Genomic DNA, 27204 nt, shown 5'->3' with positions numbered 1-27204 from the left:
TACCCATCGCATCTCGTATGCTCCGAGTCCTCCGAGCCTCTTCGCGGCGCTGTGCGACACCTGCGTTTGCGGCCGGGCCGGGCGCGCTTTACGGCCGGAAGGGCCGCCCGTGGCCGGCTGCGTTCGCGACAGCGGGGAGGAGGCGGGGGCGCCTCGCAGCCGCGGGGGAGGTGGGGATCGGGGCGGGGGGCGGGGGGCAGGTGAGGTGGAGGGGGCGGGGCGGGGCGATGCGGTGGAGGGGGCGGGGGATGCGGGGGAGGGGGAGGGGCGATGGGGTGGAGGGGGCGTGGGGAGGGGGATGGGCGAAGCGCACGTGGGGGCGGGGCGCGGCACGGGGGGGGACGAGTGGCGCGCGATGCAGTGGAGGGGGCGGGGGGAGGGGAGGAGCGATGCGGTGGAGGGGGCGGGGCCATGGGGGAGGGGCGATGGGGGAGGGGCGGGCGATGAGGGAGGGGCGATGGGCGAGGGATGCGGTGGAGGGGGTGGGGCCATGGGGGAGGGGCGGGGGGATGAGGGGGAGGGGCGGGCGATGAGGGAGGGGCGATGGGCGAGGGATGCGGTGGAGGGGGAGGGGCACTGGGGGAGGGGCGGGGGGATGCGGGGGAGGGGGAGGGGCGATGGGGGAAGGGAGGGGCGGGCGATGCGGTCGAGGGGGCGGGGCGATGCGGGGGAGTGGGCGTGGCAATGGGGGGAGGGGCGGGACAATGGGGGAGACGAGGGGCGGGCGATGCAGTGGAGGGGGTGGGGCGATGGGGGAGGGGCGGGGCGATGGGGGGGGCTGCAGCCCCCTTGTGACCCACTGTGTCCCCGCAGGGGGGGGACGATGCCCCTGGAGGTGCCTTGGCCCTTCCCACCGGCCCCGCGGCTGCCCTGGACCCTGGCCAGTCGCCTGGTCACCGGCCTGGTGGGCACCTACAGCTGCTTCTGGACAAGTGAGTCCTGCCCCCCCCGACCTGCACAGCCACCCCCCACAATCCGCACGCCGACCACCCCCCGATCGCCCCTTGGACCCGCGCACTGACCCCCCCCAAGCCCCGCCAGAACCGCACAGCGACCCCCCGACCTGCACAGCGACCCCCCCGACCCGCATACTGATCCCCCCGACTCCCCCAAGCCCCTCCAGACCCACACACTGACCCCGCCGACCCCCCCGAAACCCACCGACCCTCACTCTGACCCCCGACCTGCACAGTGACCTCCATTGATCCCCCCCGGCCTGCACAGCGACCCCCCCGACCCGCATACTGATCCCCCCGACTCCCCCAAGCCCCTCCAGACCCACTCACTCACCCGCCGACCCCCCCGACCCCCCCGACCCACACTCTGACCCCCCCGACTCCCCCAAGCCCCTCCAGACCCACTCACTGACCCGCCTACCCCCCGAACCCACCGACCCACACTCTGACCCCCGACCTGCACAGTGACCTCCCTTGAACCCTCCTGACCCGCACAGCGACCCCCCCGACCCGCATACTGATCCCCCCAACTCCCCCAAGCCCCTCCAGACCCACACACTGACCCGCCAATCCCCACGAGCCCCCCAACCCACACACTGACCCCCCCCAAGCCCCTCCAGACCCGCATGTCGACCCCCCGACCCACACTCTGACCCCCGACCCGCACACCGACCCCCACACTGCCCCTCGAACTCCCCCCTGCCCCACCCCTGTCCTGCAGCCCCCCCACCCTGAGCTCCCCCCCCGCCCTGCACCTCCTCCACCTCAGGCACCCCCACCTTGCACCATCTGCCCCACCTCTGTACTGCAGCCCCCCCCCTGCTCTGAGCTCCCCCCTACCATGCACCCCCCCCACCCCAGGCTCCCCTGGACCCACGCACTGCCCCCCCTGCCCTGAGCCCACCTGCCCTGCACCTCCCACCACACCCCCACCCTGCCCCCCGACCCATGAACTGTCCCCCCACCCTGAGCTCCCCCTCTGCTCTCGACTGTCCTGCTCCTGTGCCCCAAGCACCCAGGCCACTGTGGGGTGGGGGAGCCCAGCACAGGTCTCCCCCTGGCTGCTCCCCCCACATCTAAGTTGCCCCCCTCCCCACAGGGCGCATGAACCGGCTGCGAGTCCATAACAAGGAGGTTCTGTATGATCTGGTCGAGCGGCGCCAACCCGGCACCCCCCTCATCACTGTGTCCAACCACCAGTCCTGCATGGATGACCCCCACCTCTGGGGTAGGCGCTGGGTGCAGAGGGCCCCATCTCTGGGGGGAACCCCTGGAGAGTGTAGCTGGGAGGGGGATTTTGCATGATAGGCATGGGGGGGGCAGAGCCCATTTTGTCAGGGGAGGGGGGCTGGTTCTCAGTGTTATTCCTGCTCCCCTTGGAGCAGCCCCTGGAGAGAACAGACCCCTCCCCCACATCAGTTATCCCCCTAGGGGGGCGGGTCTGGCTGAGATTCCCGCAGTCACTGTTCTCCCCTGCCCCCAATTTCCAGGTATATTGAAGCTTCGGCACGTCTGGAACGTGAAGAAGATGCGCTGGTGAGTGGGGGGCTGTATGAGGGGAGTTTGTGGGGAACCCCTCCCCTTCATTCGTCCCCATCACCTCCCTGCAGGGGCCCTCACCCACTACATCGGGGCCACATTGTGTCGGCCTCCAGGGGTTCCCCGCCCTGCTGCCCCCTGTGAGTGGGGGAGGGGCCAGCAGTGCTGCGGGGGGGATTGTGGTCCCCCCAGTTTGTGTGTTATCTGCTCCCTTCTCAGGACTCCCACGGCCGCTGACATCTGCTTCACCCGAGAGTTGCACTCGCGCTTCTTCAGCCTGGGCCAGTGCGTCCCCGTGTGCCGAGGTGAGGGGGGCACATGGGGCCAGGCCAGGGGAGTTGGGAGATACATGTGGGAGAGGGGGGCGGGGGAGCATGGAGACAAGGGGACTGGGCTGGGAGGAGAGGGGGATACGGGTGGGGTGGCTGGGCTGGGGGGGACTGGGGTCACATGGGACGCTGAGGCACCTGGGGCAGGAGTTGGAGGGGAAGAGGCTGGGGGAAAATGCAGGGGTGAGGGGGCTGTGGCGGGGAGCGGCTGGGAGGGTCACGAGGAGGGGGCTGTGGGGCTCCGGGTTGGGCGAGCCTCTGGGAGGGTCACACGGGGAGGGGGCTGTGGGGCTCTGCGGCGGGCTAGAGGGTGGGAGGGACACAGGGGGGGGGGGCTGTGGGGCGCAGGGTGGGGGAGCGGCTGGGAGGGACACAGGGGGAGGGGGCTGTGGGGCGCAGGGCGGGGGGAGCGGCTGGGAGGGTCACAGGGGGAGGGGGCTGTGGGGCGCAGGGTGGGGGGAGCGGCTGGGAGGGACACAGGGGGAGGGGGCTGTGGGGCGCAGGGTGGGGGGAGCGGCTGGGAGGGACCCAGGGGGAGGCTGTGGCACGGGCCAGCACAGGGCACGGGGACCGGCTGGGGGGGACACAGGGGGAGGGGCTGTGGGGCGCCGGGCGGGGGGAGCGGCTGGGAGGGTCACAGGGGGAGGGGGCTGTGGGGCGCAGGGTGGGGGGAGCGGCTGGGAGGGACCCAGGGGGAGGCTGTGGCACGGGCCAGCACAGGGCACGGGGACCGGCTGGGAGGGTCACAGGGGGAGGGGGCTGTGGGGCGCAGCGCACGGGGACCGGCTGGAGGGAGGTCACAGGGGGGCGGGGGCTGTGGGGCGCAGGGCACGGGGACCGGCTGGGAGGGTCACAGGGGGAGGGGGCTGTGGGGTGCAGGGCGGGGGGAGCGGCTGGGGGGACACGGGGAGGGGGCTGTGGGGTGCAGGGCAGGGGGAGCGGCTGGGGGGACACAGGGGGGGGGGGCTGTGGGGCGCAGGGTGGGGGGAGCGGCTGGGAGGGACCCAGGGGGAGGCTGTGGCACGGGCCAGCACAGGGCACGGGGACCGGCTGGGGGGACCCAGCGGGACGCGGCTGGGGCGCGCCGGGGGGGGGGCACGGCTGGGGGGGACACGGGGAGGTGGCTGTGGGGCGCAGGGCGGGGGACCGGCTGGGGGACACAGGGGGGACCCGAGGGCCAGGGGCTAATGGCACTGCCCCCCCAGGGGCCGGCGCAGGGCGGGGGGAGCGGCTGGGAGGGACACAGGGGGAGGGGTCTGTGGGGCGCGGGGAGGGGGGAGCGGCTGGGAGGACCCAGGGGGAGGCTGTGGCACGGGCCAGCACAGGGCACGGGGACCGGCTGGGGGGACACAGGGGGAGGGGGCTGTGGGGCGCAGGGCACGGGGACCGGCTGGGAGGGTCACAGGGGGAGGGGGCTGTGGGGCGCAGGGTGGGGGGACCGGCTGGGGGGACACAGGGGGGACCCGAGGGCCGGGGGCTAACGGCACTGCCCCCCCAGGGGACGGCGTCTATCAGAAGGGGATGGATTTCATCCTGGAGAAGCTGAACCGCGGCGACTGGGTGCACATCTTCCCCGAGGGTAACTGCGGACAGGGGCCGTGGGGGAGGAGCTGGGCACAGCCTCTTGGGGGGAGCGGCATGGGGGGTCGTGGGGGGCGAGGGGTAGGACTGTGCTGCATGGGGAGGGGGGCGAGCGGCACTGCACCATAGCAGGCCCAGCCAGTCATGGGGGGGTGGAGGAGCCCTGATAGGGGCCCAGGCACGGTGGGTGGGGGGGCATCAGGGGGTCTCCTTGTGTCCCCCAACCCACCTGTCTCTTCTCACTCCCAGGCAAGGTGAACATGAGCCAGGAATTCATGCGCTTCAAGTGGGGTGAGTGCGTGGGGGACGGGGGTGGGGGGGTGGGGGGCCGCCCTTGCTAACCCCTCCTCTCTCTGCCCCCCAGGGATTGGGCGACTCCTGGCCGAGTGCCGGCAGCACCCTGTCATCTTGCCCCTCTGGCACGTTGGTGAGGCTTTGCTGGGCCCCCCAAGTCTCCTGTCAGCCAAGGGGAAGGGGGGCTGCTAGCAGGGGGGATATGGTGGGGGCGCTGGAGAGCATGGGGCAGTGGGGTCCTTAGCTGGGAGCATGGGGCTGAGAGGGCGGGGGCTGGTTGGGGAGGGCTTGGAAGGGGCAGTGGTTAGCTGGGGGAGGGGGGCTGGGGGGGTCGATAACCTGCAGGGGGAGGGGGGGGGATTGGAGTCCCCCCACATCTCTAACATTTCCCCCCCCCAGGTCTGAATGATGTGCTGCCCAACACCCCCCCGTATGTGCCCCGTGTCGGCCAGGTGGGTATTGGGTGGCCTGCTGGGGGGGGGTGCAGAGTGGAGCCCTTTCCCCGCCCGCTGCACTGGGCAGGCCCTATGGAAACATCAGCTGGCGGGGCGGGGGGTGTCGGAGGTTGGGGCTCCCTGCCATGGGTCAGGTGGCTCTTCATGCTGGGGGGTGGGTTGTGGGGGAGGCAGGGGCAGCCGGAGGGTCCCCACTCACCCTCGTGTTCCCCCCAGCGGATCACCGTTCTCATCGGGAAACCCTTCAGCGTCCGGCCCGTGCTGGAGCGTCTCCAGGCTGAGAACAAGTCAGCGGTGAGCTGGGGGGCATGGGGGGTGCCGGGAGTGACCCATGGGGAGGGGGCAGTGACCAGCTGGGGGAGACCTGATGAGTCTGGGGGGCAGCGTCTTGGGGGTGGGGGGGTCTGGGGGTGGGGATGTGTCTAGGAGCCCTGACCCCCCACCCGTTCCCCCCCAGGTGGAGATGCGCACGGTGCTGACGGATTTCATCCAGGGCGAGATCCAGGTGCTGAAGGGCCAGGCTGAGCGGCTGCATCAGACATTCCAGTGGCAGAGATAGCCCCGGGGGGGGGGGGGGCGGCTGGCCCAGTCCCTGCCCCACAGCTCCGCCCCACCTGCACGCCGGCCCCTCCCCTCTTCCCCACTCGCTGTCAGGCTGGCACCGCCCTGCCCGACACCTCTGCCCCACACGCCAGCCGGCTGGCCCATTCCCTGCCCCACTCGCCGGCCAACCAGTCCATCCCCACCCCCTGTGATAGGAGATTGCCCCATTGCTGCAGCTGCCCCTCACCCGCCATGGGGCAGGGTCTGGTTGAGCAGTCCACATGTGAGGACCCCTGGAAACCATTGGAGCCTCCTGTCCCCCTGGACTCTTCCTGTGGCCCCCCCGGCCCCTACCGGTGAAGGCCTTTACAAAGGGGGTCAGCCCCTGGGGGGCTGCTGGCCACACCCCATCCAAGCTGTGGGCGCCCTGCTGGGTCAGGCTGGATTGGAAGGGGTGTTTCCTCCTGGGGGGGAAATAACCCCCCCCCCGGACATGTATGGGGTTCAAAGTGGGCTGCTGGCTCAACTCCCCTAAATCATGCAGAAAGACAGTGACTTGCATGAGTCAGGATAGGGGCCCCCGGCACCCCCCTTCTACTCCCTGCAGGCCCTGGCACCCAGCCCCTCCTCCCTCATTTTTTTTACTCTGGACTTTTCCAATAAAGGATTTTAACCCTGATGTCAGAGTGGAGACTGTCCCAGGGCTGGGGGGTGCAGGGGGGCTGGAGGGTGGGGAGCTTGTTGTCCAGCTTAATGGGGAGGGACCTGGGCCTCCTGCCCCTTCCCAGGCTGGGGGGGACGGAGCGCTGGTGGTGGGGTGCCGCGGGGCCCTGGAGTGGGGTGGGAGGAGAAGCTGGCAGAGCTGCTGGGCACCGTGCTGGCTAGAGGGGGGCTGGGGACTGCGAGCCGGCCCCACCCCCCGCGTTTGTAGCACTCCGAGGGTGTGACTCGGTTTCCCCACCCGCCGGGTGTGCAGGAGTTCGTCTCCCTGCGATGGATGGGCTGGGTCCTGACCCCCAAGTAACCTTGGGGACTGCGCTGCTGGTCCTTCCCCTGGGGGGCCCTGGGGGGGCAGCCCCCCCCAACATCCCCCCCCAACATGTCCCATTGGCTGGCTTTCCCCGTCCCCGCGCTGTGATTGGCGAGGCAGGGCGGCCGGCGCTGTGATTGGCGGAGTGGGGTCAAGGGGCGGGGTGGCGCTGTGATTGGCGGGGCAGAGCGACCCGCGCTGTGATTGGCGGAGCGGGGTCAAGGGGCGGGGCGGCGCTGTGATTGGCGGGGGCAGAGCGACCCGCGCTCTGATTGGCGGAACGGGGTCAGGGGCGGGGCGGCGCTGTGATTGGCGGGGCAGAGCGGCCCGCGCTCTGATTGGCGGACCGCGGTCACGGGGCGGGGCGGTAGCGGCCAAGGCCCGGCGGCGGACGCGGGTGGGGACAGAGCCCAAGATGGCGGCGGCGTGGCTGGTCCTGGCGGGGCTGGTGCTGGGGGCGGCGCGCGCCGGGCAGGTCCCGTTGCTGGGCTGGTCCGGCCACAGGTGGGGGCGGGGCGGCGGGGGGCGGGGCTGGGGGGGGTCTGGGCGGGGGGCGGGGCGGCGGCGGGGTCTCGGCGGGGGGTGGGGCTGTCACCTCTGACCCCCCCTGTGCCCCCCAGCGCCCTCTGGCCCCCCCTGCCCGACAGCTACGAGGGACACGTGGTCGGCGCGGCCCAGCTGAGCGCGATTCTCGGCCCGGCGCTGGATCGGGGCCCCCGCAACGTCCTGCTCTTCCTGCAGGAGCAGGTGAGACCCCGGGACGGCCGGGGCCCCCCGCCTCGGGGCCCCCCGTACAGCCCCCCCCGTGTCCTCGGCGGGGCCCCGCCTGGCTCCCCCCCCCCCCGTGTCCTCGGGGGGGCCCCGCCTGGCTCCCCCCCCCCCCGTGTCCTCGGCGGGGCCCCGCCTGGCTCCCCCCCCCCCCGTGGCCTCGGCGGGGCCCGGCCCGGCTCCCCCCCCCCCCCCCGGGTCCTCGGCGGGGCCCGGCCCGGGCCCCCCCCCCCCCCGGGTCCTCGGCGGGGCCCGGCCCGGCTCCCCCCCCCCCCCCCCCCGGGTCCTCGGCGGGGCCCGGCCCGGCTCCCCCCCCCCCCCCCCGGGTCCTCGGCGGGGCCCGGCCCGGCTCCCCCCCCCCCCCCCCCCGGGTCCTCGGCGGGGCCCGGCCCGGCTCCCCCCCCCCCCCCCGGGTCCTCGGCGGGGCCCGGCCCGGCCCCCCCCCCCCCCCCCGGGCCCCCCGGGGGGCCCGGGCCGGGCCCCCCCCCCCCCCCCGGGTCCTGGGGGGGGCCGGGCCCGGCGCCCCCCCCCCCCCCCGGGTCCTCGGCGGGGCCCGGCCCGGCTCCCCCCCCCCCCCCCCGGGTCCTCGGCGGGGCCCGGCCCGGCTCCCCCCCCCCCCCCCCGGGTCCTCGGCGGGGCCCGGCCCGGCTCCCCCCCCCCCCCCCCCCGGGTCCTCGGCGGGGCCCGGCCCGGCTCCCCCCCCCCCCCCCGGTCCTCGGCGGGGCCCGGCCCGGCTCCCCCCCCCCCCCCCCCGGGTCCTCGGCGGGGCCCGGCCCGGCTCCCCCCCCCCCCCCCCGGGTCCTCGGCGGTGCCCGGCCCGGCTCCCCCCCCCCCCCCCCTGGGTCCTCGGCGGGGCCCGGCCCGGCTCCCCCCCCCCCCCCCCCGGGTCCTCGGCGGGGCCCGGCCCGGCTCCCCCCCCCCCCCCCCCCGGGTCCTCGGCGGGGCCCGGCCCGGCTCCCCCCCCCCCCCCCCCCGGGTCCTGGGCGGGGCCCGGCCCGGCTCCCCCCCCCCCCCCGGGTCCTCGGCGGGGCCCGGCCCGGCTCCCCCCCCCCCCCCCCCCCGTGTCCTCGGAGGGCCCGGCCTGGCTCCTCGCCCCCCCCCCGATACGGCCCCCCCCCCCCCCCGATACAGCCGCCCCCCCCCCCCGATCCCCCCGCCCCCCCCCCCGATACAGCCGCCCCCCCCCCGATACAGCCGCCCCCCCCCCCGATACAGCCGCCCCCCCCCCCGAGACAGCCGCCCCCCCCCCCCCCCGATACAGCCGCCCCCCCCCCCCCCGATACAGCCGCCCCCCCCAGGCCCGAATGGGAAATGGCTGCCAGGGCCGGAGCGCTGTGGAAAGGATCTGGGGGCGGCAGCGGATCACAAGCTAAATACGAGTCAATACGGCTCCACTGGAGGGGGGGCAGAGGGAGCCAGCCTGGTTCTGGGCTGTAATTCCGCTCCGCTGACTGGGCCTCGGCTGCAGGGCTGGGCCCGGTGCTGGGCCCCACGGGGGCGAAGTGGCGCCTGCAGAGAGCAGAGAACACGGAGCCCGGTCTGAGAAGAGAGGCCTTGGGGGGGCACCGGGGGGAGTTCCTGTCGGGGGCTAAGCCCTGGGGGAGGCTGGGGGATCTCCCTGTGATGCTCAATCCTAGACGGCCTCTCGAGGTCCCTTCCAGGCCTAGGAGTCTGTCCCCCTGTGGGGTCCCCTTCCCTGGCCCCCTGAAATACAGTGAGCCCCACAGGGCCCCTCCCCCGCCTGGCCTCTGGGCCCCCAAAGATTCCTGTCTTCCTGCCCCAGTGAACCCCAGAACACCACTGTCCCCCCACAATGCCCTCACCCTGCTCTGCTCATGGGGCTCAGCCTGGGGGTTCTGGCCCCAGGCAGCAGCTGGGGTACTTCCACCTGTTGCCAGGAGGGTTGGGGGTCTGTGGGGGAGCCCCCAACTGCTGGGTTGTCTGGGGTCCCCAGCTCCCTGGGGGCTATGGGGGCAATTGCCTTGGCAGGGGGCAGCCCAACAAGGCTCCCAGAACCCAGCTGGGGCCCTGTCACTGGGGGGAGGGGATTGCTCCTGCTTGTCCCCTCCCCTCTGTAAGGGGAAGTGAGCCCAGCCCCCCCGTCATGTGATCAGTGACTGATCCCCCGGTGAGATTCCAGCTTCTGTGTGCCCCCCCCCCGCCCTATGGGGAGGGAGCTGGGCCTGGGGGGGAGCCTCAAATCAGCCCCCATTAACTCCTTCTTGGGCCCCCACAGCTCAGCCTGGAGGATTTCACGGCATATGGGGGGGTCTTTGGCAACAAGCCCGACAGCGCCTTCCCCAGCCTGGAGGTGAGCAAGGGGGGTGGGGGCCCTGGTGGGGCTGGGAGGGGGATAGGTGGCAGGGGCCGTGGGTCGGTAGTGAGGGGCTCTCGGGGGGCTGTGGGTGGAGGGGTGGTAGGATCTGCATGGTGGGGTAAGGGGCCCTGGTGGGGCTGTGGGTCGGTAGTGGGGGGCTCTGAGGGACCGTGGGTCGGGGGTGGGGGGCCCTGGTGGGGCTGTGGGTCGGTAGTGAGGGGCTCTTGGGGGGCTGTGGGTGGAGGGGTGATAGGATCTGCATGGTGGGGTAAGGGGCCCTGGTGGGGCTGTGGGTCGGTAGTGGGGGGCTCTGAGGGACTGTGGGTCGGGGGTGGGGGGCCCTGGTGGGGCTGTGGGTCGGTAGTGGGGGGCTCTGAGGGACTGTGGGTCGGGGGTGGGGGGCCCTGGTGGGGCTGTGGGTCGGTAGTGGGGGGCTCTGAGGGGGCTGTGGGTCAGGTGCCCGTCTGTAACTCCCCTTCCCCCCCACAGCGCGCCCTGGCGGGGGCCCCCTCAACCCTGGTGCTCCCAGCCGTGCAGGGGGCCGCGGCCGCCGGGGTCCTGGGGCTGCTGGAGGAGACGCTGGGGCTGAGCCCCCTGCACGTGGAGCCGGGCACCTTCCGGGAGCTTCGCCTCAACGCCAGCCAGCCGGCCCTGCTGCTGGTGCGCCTGCCCCACGCCGCCGGGTACGTGCCCCACGCCGCCGGGTACGTGCCCCACGCGCCTTCCCCCCCCCAAGCCCAGCCCTGCTGCTGGTGCGCCTGCCCCACGCCGCCGGGTACGTGCCCCACGTGCCTTCCCTCCCCCCGCCCTGCTGCTGGTGCGCCTGCCCCACGCCGCCGGGTACGTGCCCCACGTGCCTTCCCTCCCCCCGCCCTGCTGCTGGTGCGCCTGCCCCACGCCGCCGGGTACGTGCCCCACGTGCCTTCCCTCCCCCCGCCCTGCTGCTGGTGCGCCTGCCCCACGCCGCCGGGTACGTGCCCCACGCGCCTTCCCTCCCCCCGCCCTGCTGCTGGTGCGCCTGCCCCACGCCGCCGGGTACGTGCCCCACGCGCCTTCCCCCCCCCCCCAGCCCAGCCCTGCTGCTGGTGCGCCTGCCCCACGCGCCTCCCCCCCCCGCCCTGCTGCTGGTGCGCCTGCCCCACGCGCCTTCCCTCCCCCCGCCCTGCTGCTGGTGCGCCTGCCCCACGCCGCCGGGTACGTGCCCCACGCGCCTTCCCTCCCCCCAGCCCTGCTGCTGGTGCGCCTGCCCCACGCCGCCGGGTACGTGCCCCACGCGCGCTCGCCCCCGGCCCTGCTGCTGGTGCGCCTGCCCCACGCTGCCGGGTACGTGCCCCACGCGCCTTCCCTCCCCCCGCCCTGCTGCTGGTGCGCCTGCCCCACGCTGCCGGGTACGTGCCCCACGCGCCTTCCCCGCCCCCAGCCCCGCTGCTGGTGCGCCTGCCCCACGCCGCCGGGTACGGGCCCCACGCGCCTTCCCCCCCCCCACCCTGCTGCTGGTGCGCCTGCCCCACGCTGCCGGGTCCTTGCCCCACGCGCCGTCCCTCCCCCCGCCCTGCTGCTGGTGCGCCTGCCCCACGCTGCCGGGTACGTGCCCCACACGCCTTTTCCCCCCCCAGCCCAGCCCTGCTGCTGGGGCGCCTGCCCCACGGTGCCGGGTTCGTGCCCCACGCGCCTTCCCTGCCCCCAGCCCCGCTGCTGGTGCGCCTGCCCCACGGTGCCGGGTACGTGCCCCACGCGCCTTCCCCCCCCCCCCCCCCCGCCCTGGTGCGCCTGCCCCATGCTGCCGGGTACGTGCCCCACGCGCCTTCCCCCCCCCCGCCCTGGTGCGCCTGCCCCATGCTGCTGGTGCACCTGCCCTACGCGCCTTCCCCCCCCCGCCCTGCTGCTGGTGCGCCTGCCCCACGCTGCCGGGTACGTGCCCCATGCGCCTTCCCCCCCCCCCGCCCTGGTGCGCCTGCCCCATGCTGCTGGTGCACCTGCCCCACGCGCCTTCCCCCCCCCGCCCTGCTGCTGGTGCACCTGCCCCACGCGCCTTCCCCCCCCCGCCCTGCTGCTGGTGCGCCTGCCCCACGCTGCCGGGTACGTGCCCCACGGCCCCCCACCCCTGGCCTGGCCGCCTGCCCCACGCTGCTGGGTATGGCCCCCCCCCCCCCCCCGGCCTGGCCTGCTGCCCAGGTCTGTGGCCGCGGCTCCGGGTTCACCCCCTGGAGAGTGGAGGGGCTGGAGACACTGGGACTGGCTGGCCTGTGGGGATGTGGAGCTGGAGGTCCTGGCATGGGGCCTGCAGGGGGGGGCTGCGCGCCTCCCCCTGATGTGCTGCTTTTCATCTCCAGCTCCAGCCTCATGGCCCCCAAGGAGGTGCTGATGAGCAATGGTGAGTCTGGCTTCCCTCCCCCAGATCCTGGGTCCTCTGCCCCCCATGGGCTGGCTCTCCCCCCTGCCCCCCATGGGCTGGCTCTCCCCCCCTTGCACCCAGGGTGCCCCCCCCCATGGGCTGGATCTGTCTCCCAGCCTCCCTTCATACCCAGGGCCCTCCCCCCAATGCTGGATCCTCCCCATTTCTCTCCCCTGAAGTGCCCCGATTGGTGTGGGGAGCATCCCCTCCACAGCCCCTGGGGTAGGATGGGTCAGTGTTAGCTGGGGGGCGCAGTGGGGCTGGGCTGTTAACCCCTGACATGTCTGTCCCAGATGAGATCATCGGGCAGGTGCTCAGCGCCCTGAAGGAGGAGGATGTGCCCTACACGGCGCTGCTGACGGCCGCAGCCCCCTCACGGGTACGTCTCCCCCCCCACCAGGGGGCCCCTCATGGAAACATTCCCCCCACTGACCCCCCTCCCAGGGTATGTCCCATCCACACTGACCCCTCCCCCCAGCTTCATCCTCTGGTACCCCCCTGGGTACCTCCCCCGCGCTGCCCCCAGCTCTCACCCAGCCCTCTCCCCAGGTTCTCCGGGACGTCTCTGGGGTGGCCCCCGGGGGGGTGGGCCGCCAGCTGCTGCAGAAGCCAACCCCAGCACCAGCGCAGCACCCCCCGGTGCGGTACCCCCCGACTGGAGAGCCCCGGATCCTCTTCTGGGCCCAGAACTTCTCCGTGCTCCAGGGCAGCAAGTGGGTCGACCTGACGCCCCAGACATTCGGGGCCGAGGCCTCCGTTGATGTGAGCAGCTCGTCCTGGAGCTCCCACGACTCCCGGTGAGAGTGGGTCTGTGGGTCGGAAGTGAGGGGCAGCGGCAGAGCTGGGGGAGCCCAGGGCTGGGCTAGCAGGGGCTGCGGGTTGGGAGTGAGGGGCACTGGTAGGGTTGGGGGGGGGCAGGGCTGGGCTAGTGGGGGCTGGGGGTCGGGAGTGTGGGGCACCACTGGGGTCACTGTCTCTGTCCCCCTGTGCAGGCTGGTGCTGAAGTATGCGAATGTTCTGGGGACCCCTCTGACTGTCACGTGAGTACTTGGGGGGCTGGCTAGGCCTGGGAGAGATGTGGTGTCTCCTGGGGGGCTCGGGGGGGGCTGGGATATGTTGGGAGGTGACATGCAAGGAGCGGAGGCTGGGGAGGGGGGTAAGTGGGGGGAGGTTGGTGGTGTCTGGGGGGGGTGGATCACTTGGTGATTCTGGATTCTGTTCATTCCCTCTGGGGCCCCCGGGGGTGGGCCACTGTCGGACCTTTGGGCTGACTCAGTGTGGCTTGTTCTTATGCTGGCCCTTGGGGGTTTGGGGGGGTCTGTCTGGCCCTTGGGGGTTTGGGGGGCCTGGCTGGGGCATGTCTGGATGAGCCGTCTTCTGGGCCCCGACCCCCCCAGGTTCCACATGACCAGCCGGCGGTTTCCTGTCTCGGGCCGGGACTGGTTCCAGCTGAGCCGCCTGGAGCTGGTGACCCCCTCGGCCAGCCCCACTGTGTTCAACGCCTCGCAGGTGACGGCCCCCAGCAACTACTCCTGGCGCTGCGCCTACCTCAGCAGCCTGCCAGGCTTCGGGGCTGGCCTCCTGCCCCACAGCCCCAGCTGGGGGGTGCTGCTCCAGGATGTGCAGGTACTGGCTGGGACGCCTGGGTTCTCTCCCTGGGGTGGAAGGGGGCTGGGAGCCCGGGGGGGGAACGGAGTGAGGGGTGGAGGGGGGCTGGGAGCCCAGGGGGGGGGAACGGAGTGAGGGGTGGAGGGGGGCTGGGCCCCTGGCTTTATCTAACCCCCCTGCCCCCCCCAGCTGCAGGGGTTCAACGTGCTGGGCCTGCAGTTCTCCTATGCCAGCGACTGCGCCGGGTTCTTCACGCCGGGCACCTGGATGGGGCTGCTCACGGCCCTGCTGCTCGGCGCCATCTTCGCCTGCGGCCTCCACATGCTGCTGGGCCTCAAGACCATGGACCGGTTCGATGACCCCAAGGGGGCCACCATCGCCGTGCCCCAGGGCGAGTAGGGCGGGCCTGGGTCCTGCCCCCCAGCTGGGAAACCCTGGGTCTGCACTGGGGTCTCAGCTGTGCCCCCCCCCCCCCGGCACCCAGCCCTGGGCCCCGCCCCCCCCCCGGCGGGGATCCCCCAGGCTCTGGGGCCCCCTTCTCTCCCCCCCCCCCCGGCCCGCAGCCGTGGGCCCCCCCCCCCCCCCGGCGGGGATCCCCCAGGCTCTGGGCCCCCTGCTCCCCCCCCCCCCCGGCACCCAGCCCTGGGCCCTGCCCCCCCCCCCGGCGGGGATCCCCCAGGCTCTGGGCCCCCTTCTCTCCCCCCCGGCACCCAGCCCTGGGACCTTCCTCCTCCCCCCCCCCCGCTGCTCTCTGCCCCCCACCTCTGCCCAGGGCCCCCGTGCTGGGGGGTCTAGACCCCCCCTCCCCCCGCTGGGGGCTGCTCCCTTATTTATTGGGGCCCCCGGGCCCCCCCCCACCCTTGAATAAATCGTGTCTGGCCCAGCTGCTGTGTCCGTCCCTCTGTCCGGGGCCTGGGACTCCTTTCTCTGGCGGAGGGAGCTGGGGGGTGATTGACTGGGGCCTCATTTGTGGCGGAGGGATCTGGGGTAGCCACGGAGAGAAATGAAGCTGGGACTTAGTTCTGTGGCGGAGGGAGACGAGCTCGGGAGAGGGGGGGGACGCGCGCAGGTTGGGAACTCATTTTCCGGCGGAAGGAGCTGCGAGCAGGGGACTCATTGCGGGGCGGAGCGGGGCTCAGCATTGTCGGGCGGAGGGATGCGGTGCTGCGATTGGCTGTCGGATCTCTATTTCCTGGCGGAGGGTTCCCACCTGTGGTGGTGAACAGCCCCTGACCGGGGGCGTGTCGAGCGCCTTCGCCGGGACTCGTTTCCTGGCGGAGGGATCCGGGGTGTGGTAGCTGGACCGGGACTCGTTTCTCGGCGGAGGGATCGGGGGCGGGCGGCGCTGCGGCTCAACCTGGCTCCGGGCGGGGCGGGGGGAGGTGGCTCCGGACCCGCCGCCATGGACGAGGCCTACGACGTGATCGTGCTGGGCACCGGGCTGAGCGTGAGTCCCGGAGGGGGCCCTGCGGCCCCGCAATGCATCCCCCCCAATGCACCCCGGGGTGCGGGGCCGCCCAATGCATCCCCCCCAATGCACCCCGGGGTGCGGGGCCCCCCGCGGCCCCCCATGCAACCTCCCCCTTGCACCCCGGGGTGCGGGGCCGCCCAATGCAACCCCCCCATTGCACCCTGAGGTGCGGGGCCCCCCGCGGCCCCCCAATGCAACCTCCCCAATGCACCCCGGGGGGCGGGGCCCCCCCTGCGGCCCCCTATGCAACCTCCCCCTTGCACCCTGGGGTGCGGGCCCCCCTATGCAACCTCCCCCTTGCATCCCGGGGTGCGGGGCCGCCCAATGCAACCCCCCCATTGCACCCTGGGGTGTGGGACCCCCTGCGGCCCCCAATGCACCCCGGGGTGCGGGCTCCCCCTGCAGCCCCCAATGCACCCCCCCTTGCACCCGGGGGTCGGGGCCCCCCCGGGGCCCCCCCAATGCACCCCCCCCAACGCACCCCGGGGTGCGCGGCCCCCCTGCGGCTCTGCAATGCAACCCCCCAATGCACCCCGGGGTGCGGGACCGCCCAATGCAACCCCCCCATGGCACCCCGGGGTGCGGGGCGCCCTGCAATGCAACCCCCCCAATGCACCCCGGGACGCGGGCCCCCCCGCGGCCCCCCAATGCAACCCCCACAATGCAGCCCGGGGTGCGGGGGCCCCCCTGCGGCCCCCCTATGCAACCTCCCCCTTGCACCCCGGGGTGCGGGGGCCCCCCTGCGGCCCCCCTATGCAACCCCCAATGCACCCCGGGGTGCGGGGCCCCCCTGCGGCCCCCCTATGCAACCTCCCCCTTGCACCCCGGGGTGCGAGGCCCCCCTTTGCACTGTGCGGGGCCCTCCCTGCGGCCCCCCTATGCAACCCCCCCTTGCCCCCTGGGGTGCGGGGCCCCCTTGCGGCCCCCCTCTGCACCCCGCGGGCCCCCCCCGGCGGCCCCCCTCTGCCGCCCCCACTGCACCCCGGGGTGCGGGGCCCCCCCTGCGGCCCCCAATGCAACCCCCAATGCACCCTGGGGTGCGGGGCCCCCCCAATGCAACCCCCCTTGCACCCCGAGGTGCGGGCCCCCCCCTGCGGCCCCCCTATGCAACCTCCCCCTTGCACCCCCTGGTGCGGGGCCCCCCCTGCGGCCCCCCAATGCAACCCCCCCTTGCACCCAGAGGTGCGGGACCCCCCCTGTGGCCCCCCAGTGCAACCCCCTCTTGCACCCTGGGGTGCGGGACCCCCCCTGTTGGCCCCCTGTGCAACCCCATCTTGCACCCGGGGGTGCGGGACCCCCCCTGTGGCCCCCCAATGCAACCCCCCCATTGCACCCCTGGGTGCGGGGCCCCCCCTGCGGCCCCCCTTTGCAACCTCCCCCTTGCACCCTGGGGTGCGGGGCCCCCCCTGCAGGCCCCCTATGCAACCTCCCCCTTGCACCCCAGGGTGCGGGGCCCCCCCTGTGGCCCCCCATTGCTACCCCCTCTTCCACCCTGGGGTGCGGGACCCCCCCTGTGGCCCCCCCATCCACCCCCCCCACTGCACCCCGGGGTGCGGGGCCCCCCCTGTGGCCCCCCTTTGCAACCTCCCCCTTGCACCCTGGGGTGCAGGGCCCCCCCTGCGGCCCCCCAATGCACCCCAGTGTGCGGGACCCCCCTGCGGCCCCCCTATCCAACCTCCCCCTTGCACCCCGGTGTGCGGGACCCTCCTGCGGCCCCCCAATGCAACCCCCTCTTGCACCCTGTGGAGCAAGAACCCCCTGCAGCCCCCTATTGCATCCCCAAATGCAGCCCCCCCACTGCATCTCCTGTGTGCCCTGCACATCCCCCTTGGCACCTCTGGCACAGCCCCCTATTGCAGTCCCTAATGTGCCCCACTGCAGCTCCCCTGCACCAATCTCCAGACACCCCGCTAGACCCCCCCATTGCAACCTCTGTTCCCCCCCGTGTCTCCCTCCTTCCTCCCTCCAGTGTCCCTCAGCCCCCCATGGTAGTACCTCCCTGTCCCCCCTTGCATCTCCTCCGCATGCTCCCCTCTATTGCACTGATCTCGGGGCACCCCACCCCGGGGACCCCACTAGGTTCTTCTTAGAACCTCCCCCATTGTGCTCCCCACTCTGTGCACCCCCCCTTCTCCCTCCCTAACCCATCACCCATCCTTCAGCCCCCACCTGTCCCCCAGTGCACCCTGCCCCCCAACACCCTGCAAATGGGGTACTCCCCCCATTTATCCCCCCCACTGCATCTTTGCCAAGGGAGGGGTGGGAAGTGACCCCCCCCAGCCCCCCCTGTGTCAGCCCCTCCAGGATCACAGAGCCCCCCCTTCCCTGCAGTGCACAGCAGGGTGCAGCCCACCCCCACCCCCCCATGTGCTGGCCTCTTGCACCGGCCAATGGGGCCATGAAGTCCCCCCTTACCACCCCCACCCAGGTCTTGGCAGCTGGGGGTGTCTTCCCTTTGCACCCCAAAGCTGCCTCCTCGACAGTCACACCAGCTACAACTGGGCTGTCCCACTCCTGCCACTGCACCCCAAATGTAACCCTGGTCTCCCTCCAACATCCCAGCTCCCTCCAGCCCCACACAGCCTCCTGCCCCGTCCTGGCACCGGCCGGCGCCCCCAGAGGGAAAGGCCCAGAGCCCCATTCCCTGCTCCCCCCGGCCAAATGGGGTCCCTGGTGGCTCTGGCACTGACCCCCCCCTGCCCCCCAGGAATGCATCCTGTCGGGGATCCTGTCGGTGAACGGGAAGAAGGTTCTGCACATGGACCGGAACCCCTACTATGGCGGGGAGAGCTCCTCCATCACCCCCCTGGAGGAGGTGAGGGGCTGGGCCTGGGCTGATGGGGGTCTTTGGGGGGGTGGGCCCCAGCGGAAGGGGGTTGATGGGGGGGCTGGTTGAAGATGGGGTCTATTTCGGGGGGCATGGGGGCCCCAGAAGGACAAGGTTTGAGGTGGGGGCTGGTTTGGGGGTGCAGGGGGCTCATCAGGAAGGAGCCTGGGGGGGAGTTCCCCAGCAGGAGGATGTGGGGGGCAGGGGGCTGGGACAGGTGGCTCTAACTCTGTCCCTCCCCCCCCCCAGCTGTATAAACGCTTTGGGCTCCCCGAGGGGCCCCCTGAGTCCATGGGGCGCGGCCGGGACTGGAACGTCGACCTGATCCCCAAATTCCTTATGGCCAACGGTAAGGGGGGGCTGGGGGAGGGGGGGCCTTGGATGGGAGGGGAGTTGGGGTTCTGGGGAGCTCGTGCGGGGCCGGGGGAGGGGTGGGGTGTCGCTCTACCCCCCCCCTCACTGTGGTCCCCCCGCCCCCAGGCCAGCTGGTGAAGATGCTGCTGTACACAGAGGTGACCCGGTACCTGGACTTCAAGGTGGTGGAGGGGAGCTTCGTCTACAGGGCGGGGCAGGTACACAAGGTGCCCTCCACCGAGACCGAGGCGCTGGCGTCCAGTGAGTGACCCCCCCAAGGGGCCCCTCCCCGCAAGGGAACCCCCCCACTGCTCTGGGGACCCCGTGCTGTGCACCCCCCCCCCGGACTGGGCTGAGTTAGTGCCCCCTGCAAGGGGATCGTGCCCTCTGACCCCCCCGTGGCCCCATCCCCCGGGAGAGGTGAGCCCCCCAGCCGGGTTTTCTCCCCCCCATGGCACCCCCCCCGTGCCCTCTGGCCACCCCCCCCACACTAGACCCATCCCCCCCCACTAACCCTCCCCCCCCGCCCCCCGCAGATCTCATGGGCATGTTCGAGAAGCGCCGGTTCCGGAAGTTCCTCGTCTTCGTGGCCAATTTTGACGAGAACGAGCCCCAGACGCTGGAGGGGGTCGACCCCCACGGGACCCCCATGCGGGACGTGTACGAGCGCTTCGACCTGGGACAGGACGTGATCGACTTCACGGGCCACGCGCTGGCGCTGTACCGCACCGACGAGTGAGCCCTGCTCCGGGGGGGGCCGTGGCCAGCCCCCCCCCCGCGGCGCGCCCCCCTCGCCCTGGCTGTAAAGCTCCTGCCCCGCCTCCGCCTGGCGCTTTGACCCACAGCGGGTCCCTGGCCGGCTTCCTGCCCCGGGGTTGCCCCAAACGTCCACGCAAGGGGCGTGGCCACTGTCTCCTGGGGGGCCCAGCCCCCGCTATCCGGGCACCTCTGGGTCTCTGCAAAGATCACCCCCCCCCAGTTACCCATGCAGCTCGTGGGGAAACTGAGGCAATCGCACTGTTCCTATGAAATATGAAACCTCCTGCCCTGCCCCAGACTCCCCCCCGACCCCCAGCTCTGCCGGTGCCCCTCACTCCCGACCCGCAGCCCCTGCTAGCCCCGGGCCCCCCTCACCCCGTCTCTCCCCACAGTTACCTGGACCAGCCCTGCCTAGAGACCATCCACCGGATCAAGCTGTACAGCGAGTCGCTCGCGCGCTACGGGAAGAGCCCCTACCTCTACCCGCTCTACGGGCTGGGGGAGCTGCCCCAGGGGTTTGCCAGGTGAGCGGGGGGGAAGAGAGCTCGGGGGGCGTCGGGCGGGACCCGATGGGGGGGGCAGAGAGCTCGGGGGGTGTCGGGTGGGACCCGATGGGGGGGGTGGGGGGGGGCAGAGAGCTCGGGGGGCGTCGGGCGGGACCCGATGGGGGGCGTGGGGGGGGGCAGGGAGCTCGGGGGGGCGTCGGGCGGGACCCGATGGGGGGCATGGGGGGGGGCAGAGAGCTCGGGGGGCGTCGGGCGGGACCCGATGGGGGCGTGGGGGGGGGCAGGGAGCTCGGGGGGGCGTCGGGCGGGACCCGATGGGGGGCGTGGGGGGGGCAGAGAGCTCGGGGGGCGTCGGGCGGGACCCGATGGGGGCGTGGGGGGGGCAGAGAGCTCAGGGGGGCGTGGGGGGGCAGAGAGCTTGGGGGGCGTCGGGTGGGACCCGATGGGGGGTGTGGGGGGGGCAGGGAGCTCGGGGGGCGTCGGCCGGGACCCGATGGGGGGCGTGGGGGGGGCAGAGAGCTTGGGGGGCGTCGGGCGGGACCCGATGGGGGGCATGGGGGGGGCAGAGAGCTCGGGGGGCGTCGGGCGGGACCTGATGGGGGGCGGCGCCGCCTGGTCTCCAAGGTCTCTGCCCCCCCAGGCTCAGCGCGATCTATGGAGGCACCTACATGCTGAACAAGCCCGTGGACGAGATCGTCATGGAGAACGGGCGGGTCGTGGGGGTCAGATCGGAGGGGGAGGTGAGTGGGAGGGGCAGGGGGGAGACACCCCCGGCCCAACACACACAGCGATTTTGGGGGGCTCCCCACTAGGCCGCCCGTTAAATCTGAAGGGGGGTTTCTGGTCTCCACCAGTGCCCCCTGCCTGGTGTATCGGGGGCCTGGCTTGCCCAATAGGGGCTGGGTTTGGGGCGCCTCTTCTCTGGGGACGGGGGCTCAGGCCCAACCCCCAGTGGCTGCCCCCAGTTCTCCTTCTCCGGGGGAGGGGTTGCCTGTCCCCTCCCGGCCCGGTTCTTGGCTCTCCTTTGGGGAACCCCTTGGGGGGGGGATCGCTATACCCGGGGGGGGGGCTGGGGGTTCCCAGCTCTCTCTGGGCTCAGGCCTGGGGCGGGGGCTGAATTCCTGTCCCCCCAGGTGGCGCGGTGCAAACAGCTGATCTGTGACCCCAGCTACGTGCCCGAGCGGGTTCGCGGGGCCGGCCGCGTCATCCGTGTCATCTGCATCCTGAGCCACCCGATCCGTGGCACCAGCGAGGCCGGCTCCTGCCAGATCATCCTGCCCCAGAACCAGCTGGGCCGCAAGTCGGGTCAGCGCCGGCGGGGGGGGGGGGGGCTGGGCCTGTCCCTGGGAGCCTCCCACCCCCTGTGGCATCACGCGGGGCAGAGCGGGGGGGGGGGGGGGGCCACGGGGGAGGGGCACAGGCCTGTACACGTGACTCGGTAACAGCAGGGGTGTCACTGGCTGCATTTCCTCGTCTCCCTTGCCCCTCGTTAGCTGGGCAGCCGGTGGGGGAAACTGAGGCACACCCGCGCTTTCTACAAAGCCTCACGCCCCTCCCCCCCCCTCCCCCCAGATATCTACGTCTGTCTGGTTTCCTGGGCCCACAACGTGGCTGCGCCCGGGAAGTTCATTGCCATTGTCAGCACCACGGTGGAGACGTCGGAGCCGGAGCGGGAGGTGGAGCCCGCGCTGCAGCTTCTGGAGCCAATCAGCCAGAAGTGAGGCCAGGGGGATGGGGAGCCGGGTGAAGGGCTGGGAATTGGGGCGGGGGGGGGATAGGGCAAGGAGGGAGCTGGGGAGCCTGGAACCCAAGGGGGGGGTCTGACGGGGTCCCTGGGGTGCAGCCCCCCAAACCCACACCCTGGTGTCTGTGGGCGTCTCCCGGCCCCCGTCACGGCCCTGTGCAGCCCGCGGGACGATAACGCCCAGCAGACCCGGGCTCGCCCCACGCCCCCCCACGGCTTTGTACCAAACACGATTGGTGATTGAGGGGGGCCCAGGGTGCTCCCTGAGGTGCAGAGCCCCCAGGCGGGGGATGGGGAGATTCTGCTTCGCGAGGTGAGCTGGAAAGTGGGGGAGGGAGGAGCTGGGGGGGGGGAAAGGCCTCTGGTGGGGGGGTGAGCTGTGACTCACCCTCCCCCTCTTTCCCGGCAGGTTTGTGGCCATCAGTGACTTGTACGAGCCCATGGATGATGGCACAGAGAGCCAGGTGAGTTCCCATCCCCTCCCGCTCCCTTGTGGGACGTCCCATCTCCCCCCCCCCCCCCCCCCGCTAGGAGCTGTGCTGGGGGGGGGGCAGGGGAGAGCCGCAAAATTTGCAGATGATACAAAACTCCGACTGTGAAGAGCTACAAGGGGATCTCACAAAACTGGGTGACTGGGCAACAAAATGGCAGATGAAATTCCATGTTGATAAATGCAAAGTGATGCACGTTGGAAAACATCATCCGAACTGTCCATATACAATGATGGGGGCTAAATTAGCTGGTACCGAAGAGGGGGGGTTGGGGGTCACGGTGGAGAGTTCTCTGAACACATCCACTCACTGCGCAGCAGCAGCCAAAAGAGTGACCAGAACGGTGGGACTCTTAGGAGGCAGGGGCGGCTCTAGGCACCAGCAAAACAAGCTGGTGCCTAGGGCGGCAAAATGTAGGGGGCGTCCCCTGCCGCCGGGGAGGGCGGGAGGCTGGGCCGGCGGACCTGCCGCAGTCATGCCTGCGGGAGGTCCACCGGAGCCCCGGGACGAGTGGACCTGCCGCAGGCATGACTGCGGAGGGGGCGCTCGTCCCGCGGCTCGGCTGGACCTCCTGCAGGCATGACTGCGGCAGGTCAACCGGAGCCCGGGACGAGCGGACCTGCCGAAGGCATGACTGCGGCGGGTCCCCTCTTCCCGCGGCTCCGGTTGAGCTCCAGCAGGCATGCCTGCAGCAGGTCAACCGGAGCTGCGGGACCACGGCACCCGCCGCAGTCATGCCTGCGGCAGGTCCGCTCGTCCCGGGCTCCGGTTGACCTGCCGCAGTCATGCCTGCGGGAGCTTAACCGGAGCCGCGGGAAGAGGGGACCCGCCGCAGGACCGGGGAAGGGCGGCGCAGCGCACCGCGCTGCTTGGGGCAGCCTGATTTCTAGAGCCGCCCCTGTTAGGAGGGGGCGAGAGAATAGGACAGAAAGTATCATGTTGCCTCTGTCTAAATCCCTGGTCCACCCACACCGTGATCCTGCGGGCAGACGTGGTCGCCCCATCTCAGAAAAGAGACACTGGAATTGGAAAAGGTTCAGAAAAGGGCAACACCAATGATGAGGGGTCTGGAGCGGCTCCCGTATGAGAGGAGATTAACAAACCTGGGACTCTTCAGCTTGGAAAAGAGGCGACTAAGGGGGGATATGCTGGAGGTCTGTAGAATTGATTGGTGTGGAGAAAGTAAATCAGGACGTGTTATTGACTCCTCCTAACACAAGAACTAGGGGTCCCCAAATGAAATGAATAGGCAGCAGGTTGAACACAAACACAAGGGAATATTTCTTCTCACAACGCACGGTCTGTGGAACCCCCTGCCAGGGGATGTTGTGAAGGCCAAGACCATAACAGGTTGAAAAAGGAGCTGGCTCAGTTCATGGAGGACAGGCCGATCAGTGGCTATTAGCCAGGGCGAGCAGGGCTGGTGTCCCTGGCCTCTGTGTGCCAGGAGCTGGGAATGGGCGACAGGGGATGGGTCACTTGATGGTTCCCTGTTGGGTTCACTCCCTCTGGGGCACCTGGCACTGGCCGCTGTCGGCAGACGGGACACTGGGCTGGATGGACCCTTGGTCTGACCCAACCTGGTGGTTGTCCTGCTGCACTGGGCTGTTCCATGACAGGCTGGGGGACAGGCTGGGGGTATCATGGTGCTGATGGGGGATGGGTAGTGGGTGTCAGGGGGGAGCAGGGCAGGGAGCGAGTGCAAACTCATCACCACCCCAGGCGACACCATGTTCATCTCCCTCCCCCCCAGATTTTCTGCTCCCGGTCGTATGACGCCACCACCCACTTCGAGACGACCTGTGACGACATCAAGGACATTTACCGGCGCATGGTTGGCGCCGCCTTTGACTTTGAGAGCATGAAACGGCACCAGAGCCACATCTTCGGGGAGGATGAGCAGTGACTACCCCCCCCCCCGCCGGAGCCAGCTGGGACCTGCCCCCCCCCAGCACAGGGACCAGCTATGACTTCTCCCCCATCTGCACCAGGACCAGCCCCCTCTCCCCATCCTCTGGGACCAACCCCCCCTACACACACGCACCAATCCGGTACCTCCCTAAGTACCAGGAACACCTGTGACCCATCACCCCCAAATCCCCCCACCCCATAGCTACTGCCACAAGCAGGGACCAAGCCTGGCACTACCCCAAACCCAATCCCCCCTGGGGGAGTCTTCTCCCCCCCCCCGGCACATGGGGGGGGGGTACCTGTGGGGCAGCTCTGTAGGGCACGTCTAAGGCCTGGGAGACGTCCCCCCCACATCGGGGGGGGGGCGGGGAGATGTCTTGGGTGGTGGGTCACCCCACTCCCCCAAAGCTGGTCCAGTTTCCCCTGTCCCGTGTCCGCCCCCCACTTTAGCCATGTAGGGGGGCAGGTTCGTGTATGTCATGAGGGGGCAGCGCTCCCCCCCCCAGCACCTGCTGCTCGCTGTAATTTATTTTAAGTTATTAATACTGGACCAGGGCCAAGAGGGGGAGAAGAGCTGGGGGGGCACCGCAGCCCCTGTTCGGGGGGGTTCTGGCTGGGGTGTGCCCCCCTGGACCCCATGCTGTCACTGTTTAACAATGCCCCCCTCTCCCCCTGCTCAATTGTGTCCAGGCAATAAAGTTACTTTAGTCAACCATGCTCCTGCCTCCTGGGGGGGGATGGCTGATACCTGGCATGTTGAGGGGGGGTGTATCTGGGTTGGGGGGGTGATGCTGGCACATGGGGGGGGTACCTGGGTCAGGGGGGTGATGCTGGCACATGGGGGGTACCTGGCACGTGGGGGGGTGTATCTGGGTCGGGGGGGCATAGCACATGGGGAGAATGGCTGATACCTGGCATGTGGGGGGGCCGGTTCCTGGCTCAGGAGAGCGATACTGGCACATTGGGGGGGTGATATCTGGCACAGGGGTGGCCAGTAACCCACGAGGGAGCAGCTGGATGGGGGGGCAGGACCCACAGCCTCATTGCTCCCCCCCAGGTCCAGGTTGCTGGGGCGGCAGGGGCACTTCAATCCATTTTGAAGCACTTGGAGGAGAGGAAAGTGATCAGGAACAGTCGGCATGGATTCACCAAGGGCAAGTCATGCCTGACTAACCTAATTGCCTTCTATGATGAGATAACCGGCTCTGTGGATGAGGGGAAAGCAGTGGATGTGTTGTTCCTTGACTTTAGCAAAGCTTTTGATACGGTCTCCCACAGTATTCTTGCCGGCAAGTTAAAGAAGTTTGGGCTGGATGAATGGACTATAAGGTGGCTAGAAAACTGGCTAGATCGTCGGTCTCAATGGGTAGTGGTCAACGGCTTGATGTCTGGTTGGCAGCTGGTTTCAAGCGGTGTGCCCAAGGGGTCGGTCCTGGGGCCGGTTTTGTTCAATATCTTCATCAATGATCTGGAGGATGGTGTGGACTGCACCCTCAGCATGTTTGCAGATGACACTAAACTGGTAGGAGTGGTAGATACGCTGGAGGGTAGGGATAGGATACAGAGGGACCTAGACAAATTGGAGGACTGGGCCAAAAGAAATCTGATGAGGTTCAACAAGGACAAGTGCAGAGTCCTGCACTTAGGATGGAAGAATCCCATGCACTGCTACAGACTAGGGACCGAATGGCTGGGCAGCAGTTCTGCAGAAAAGGACCTGGGGTTACAGTGGATGAGAAGCTGGATAGGAGTCAGCAGTGGCCCTTGTTGCCAAGAAGGTTAACGGCATTTGGGGCTGTATAAGTAGGAGCACTGCCAGCAGATCAAGGGACGTGATCGTTCTCTTCTATTCGGCATTGGTGAGGCCTCATCTGGAGACTGTGTCCAGTTTTGGGCCCCACACTACAAGAAGGATGTGGACAAATTGGAAAGAGTCCAGCGGAGGGCAACAAAAATGATTAGAGGACTGGAGCACATGATTATGAGGAGAGGCTGAGGGAACTGGGATTGTTTAGTCTGCAGAAGAGAAGAATGAGGGGGGATTTGATAGCTGCTTTCAACTACCTGAAAGGGGGTTCCAGAGAGGATGGAGCTCGGCTGGTCTCAGTGGTGGCAGATGACAGAACAAGGAGCAATGGGCTCAAGTTGTGGAAGGGAGGGTCTAGGCTGGCTCAGGAGGGGGCTTCTAGGCTGGCTGGGGGGTTCTAGACTCACTCAGGGGGGTCTAGGCTGGCGGGGGGTTCTAGACTCACTCAGGGGGGTCTAGGCTGGCTCGGGGGGGGGTTCTAGACTCAATCAGGGGGCTCTAGGCTGGCTCGGGGAGGGTCTAGACTCACTCGGGGGTCTAGGCTGGCGGGGGGTTCTAGACTCACTCGGGGGTCTAGGCTGGCTCGGGGGTTCTAAGCTGGCTCGGGGGGGAGGTTCTAGACTCACTCAGCTGGGGGGGTTTCTAGGCTGGCTCGGGGGTTCTAGACTCACTCGGGGGGTCTAGGCTGGCTGGGGGGTTCTAGACTCACTCAGGGGGGTCTAGGCTGGCTCACAGGGCGGAGCCCCGCCCCCACGTGCATGCGGCAAGCCCCGCCCCCGCCTTGCGGTGACCGCCCGCTCCCGGCAGCCTCTGCGGCTCGCTCCGGCCCCGCACGCAGCGATTTGCATAACGAGGGCGGGGCGAGGCAGTGGCTGCTCTGCGTCACTGGGCGGACGGCGCGTGCGGGTGACGTCGCGTCAGCTGGTTGCTGCGGAGCGTCTGTGGGCCCGACCGCGACCGTCGCCAGGACCCCCCCCACGTGACCCCCCAGCGCCCGGGACCCCCCACGTGACCCCCCAGCGCCCGCCCGCCCGCCCCCCCTCGGCCCCGCGTCACCAGCTAGGGCTTCCCCGACCCCCGGCTGCCCCCGCCTCTGCAACCTGCCCCCCGCCTAGGGAGCCCCCAGCGCCGCCCCCCGCCTAGGGACCCCCCAGCGCCGCCCCCGGGACCCCCCAGCGCCCGGGACCCCCCAGCTCCGCCCCCCGGGACCCCCCCAGCGCCCGGGACCCCCCAGCGGCGCCCCAGCTCCTGGGACCCCCCAGCTCCGTCTCCTGGGACCCCCCCAGCGCCGCCCCCGGGACCCCCCCAGTGCCCGGGACCCCCCCGGGCGCCCCCCGGGCCCCCCCGCCCGCGCCCGGGCCCCCCCCAGCGCCGCCCCCCGGGACCCCCCCAGTGCCGCCCCCCGCCTAGGGACCCCCCAGCGCCGCCCCCTGCCTAGGGACCCCCCAGCTCCGTCTCCCAGGACCCCCCAGCGCCGCCCCCCGGGACCCCCCCCAGCGCCCGGGACTCCCAGTGACTC

At 71.0% G+C, this 27204-nt stretch overlaps 3 protein-coding genes across 4 annotated transcripts; all 3 read left to right on the top strand.

Moving 5' to 3' along the window:
- Positions 1–35: 35 nt before the first annotated feature.
- TAFAZZIN (tafazzin, phospholipid-lysophospholipid transacylase) lies at positions 36–6376 on the top strand. 2 transcript variants are annotated; one of them, XM_044988139.1, is made up of 11 exons: positions 36–170; positions 814–932; positions 2056–2184; positions 2447–2492; positions 2715–2800; positions 4323–4403; positions 4655–4696; positions 4770–4832; positions 5099–5151; positions 5371–5448; positions 5612–6376. In XM_044988139.1, exons 2-11 carry the CDS (start codon positions 824–826, stop codon positions 5711–5713), a joined length of 789 nt encoding a protein of 262 aa, XP_044844074.1. In that variant the 5' UTR covers positions 36–170; positions 814–823; the 3' UTR covers positions 5714–6376. The 2 variants fall into 2 exon arrangements, with proteins under 2 accessions (XP_044844074.1, XP_044844075.1); XM_044988140.1 differs by lacking the exon at positions 4770–4832.
- A 715-nt stretch (positions 6377–7091) lies between these two features.
- On the top strand, positions 7092–14358 carry ATP6AP1 (ATPase H+ transporting accessory protein 1). The gene is made up of 10 exons (XM_044988086.1): positions 7092–7231; positions 7348–7474; positions 9732–9806; positions 10302–10495; positions 12146–12186; positions 12501–12586; positions 12757–13004; positions 13200–13247; positions 13605–13833; positions 14005–14358. Exons 1-10 carry the CDS (start codon positions 7143–7145, stop codon positions 14212–14214), a joined length of 1347 nt encoding a protein of 448 aa, XP_044844021.1. The 5' UTR covers positions 7092–7142; the 3' UTR covers positions 14215–14358.
- A 667-nt stretch (positions 14359–15025) lies between these two features.
- GDI1 (GDP dissociation inhibitor 1) lies at positions 15026–24595 on the top strand. Its single transcript, XM_044988087.1, has 11 exons — positions 15026–15262; positions 17994–18101; positions 18363–18462; positions 18594–18728; positions 19004–19202; positions 19619–19750; positions 20373–20472; positions 20866–21037; positions 21305–21449; positions 21886–21940; positions 23721–24595. Exons 1-11 carry the CDS (start codon positions 15218–15220, stop codon positions 23871–23873), a joined length of 1344 nt encoding a protein of 447 aa, XP_044844022.1. The 5' UTR covers positions 15026–15217; the 3' UTR covers positions 23874–24595.
- The last annotated feature ends 2609 nt before the right edge of the window (positions 24596–27204 follow it).

This window comes from Mauremys mutica, chromosome 15 (genome assembly GCF_020497125.1).
Source record: "Mauremys mutica isolate MM-2020 ecotype Southern chromosome 15, ASM2049712v1, whole genome shotgun sequence".
NCBI lineage: Eukaryota > Metazoa > Chordata > Testudines > Geoemydidae > Mauremys > Mauremys mutica.
Note: the sequence above shows the minus strand (reverse complement) of the source record. Positions and strands in the feature narration are given on the sequence as shown.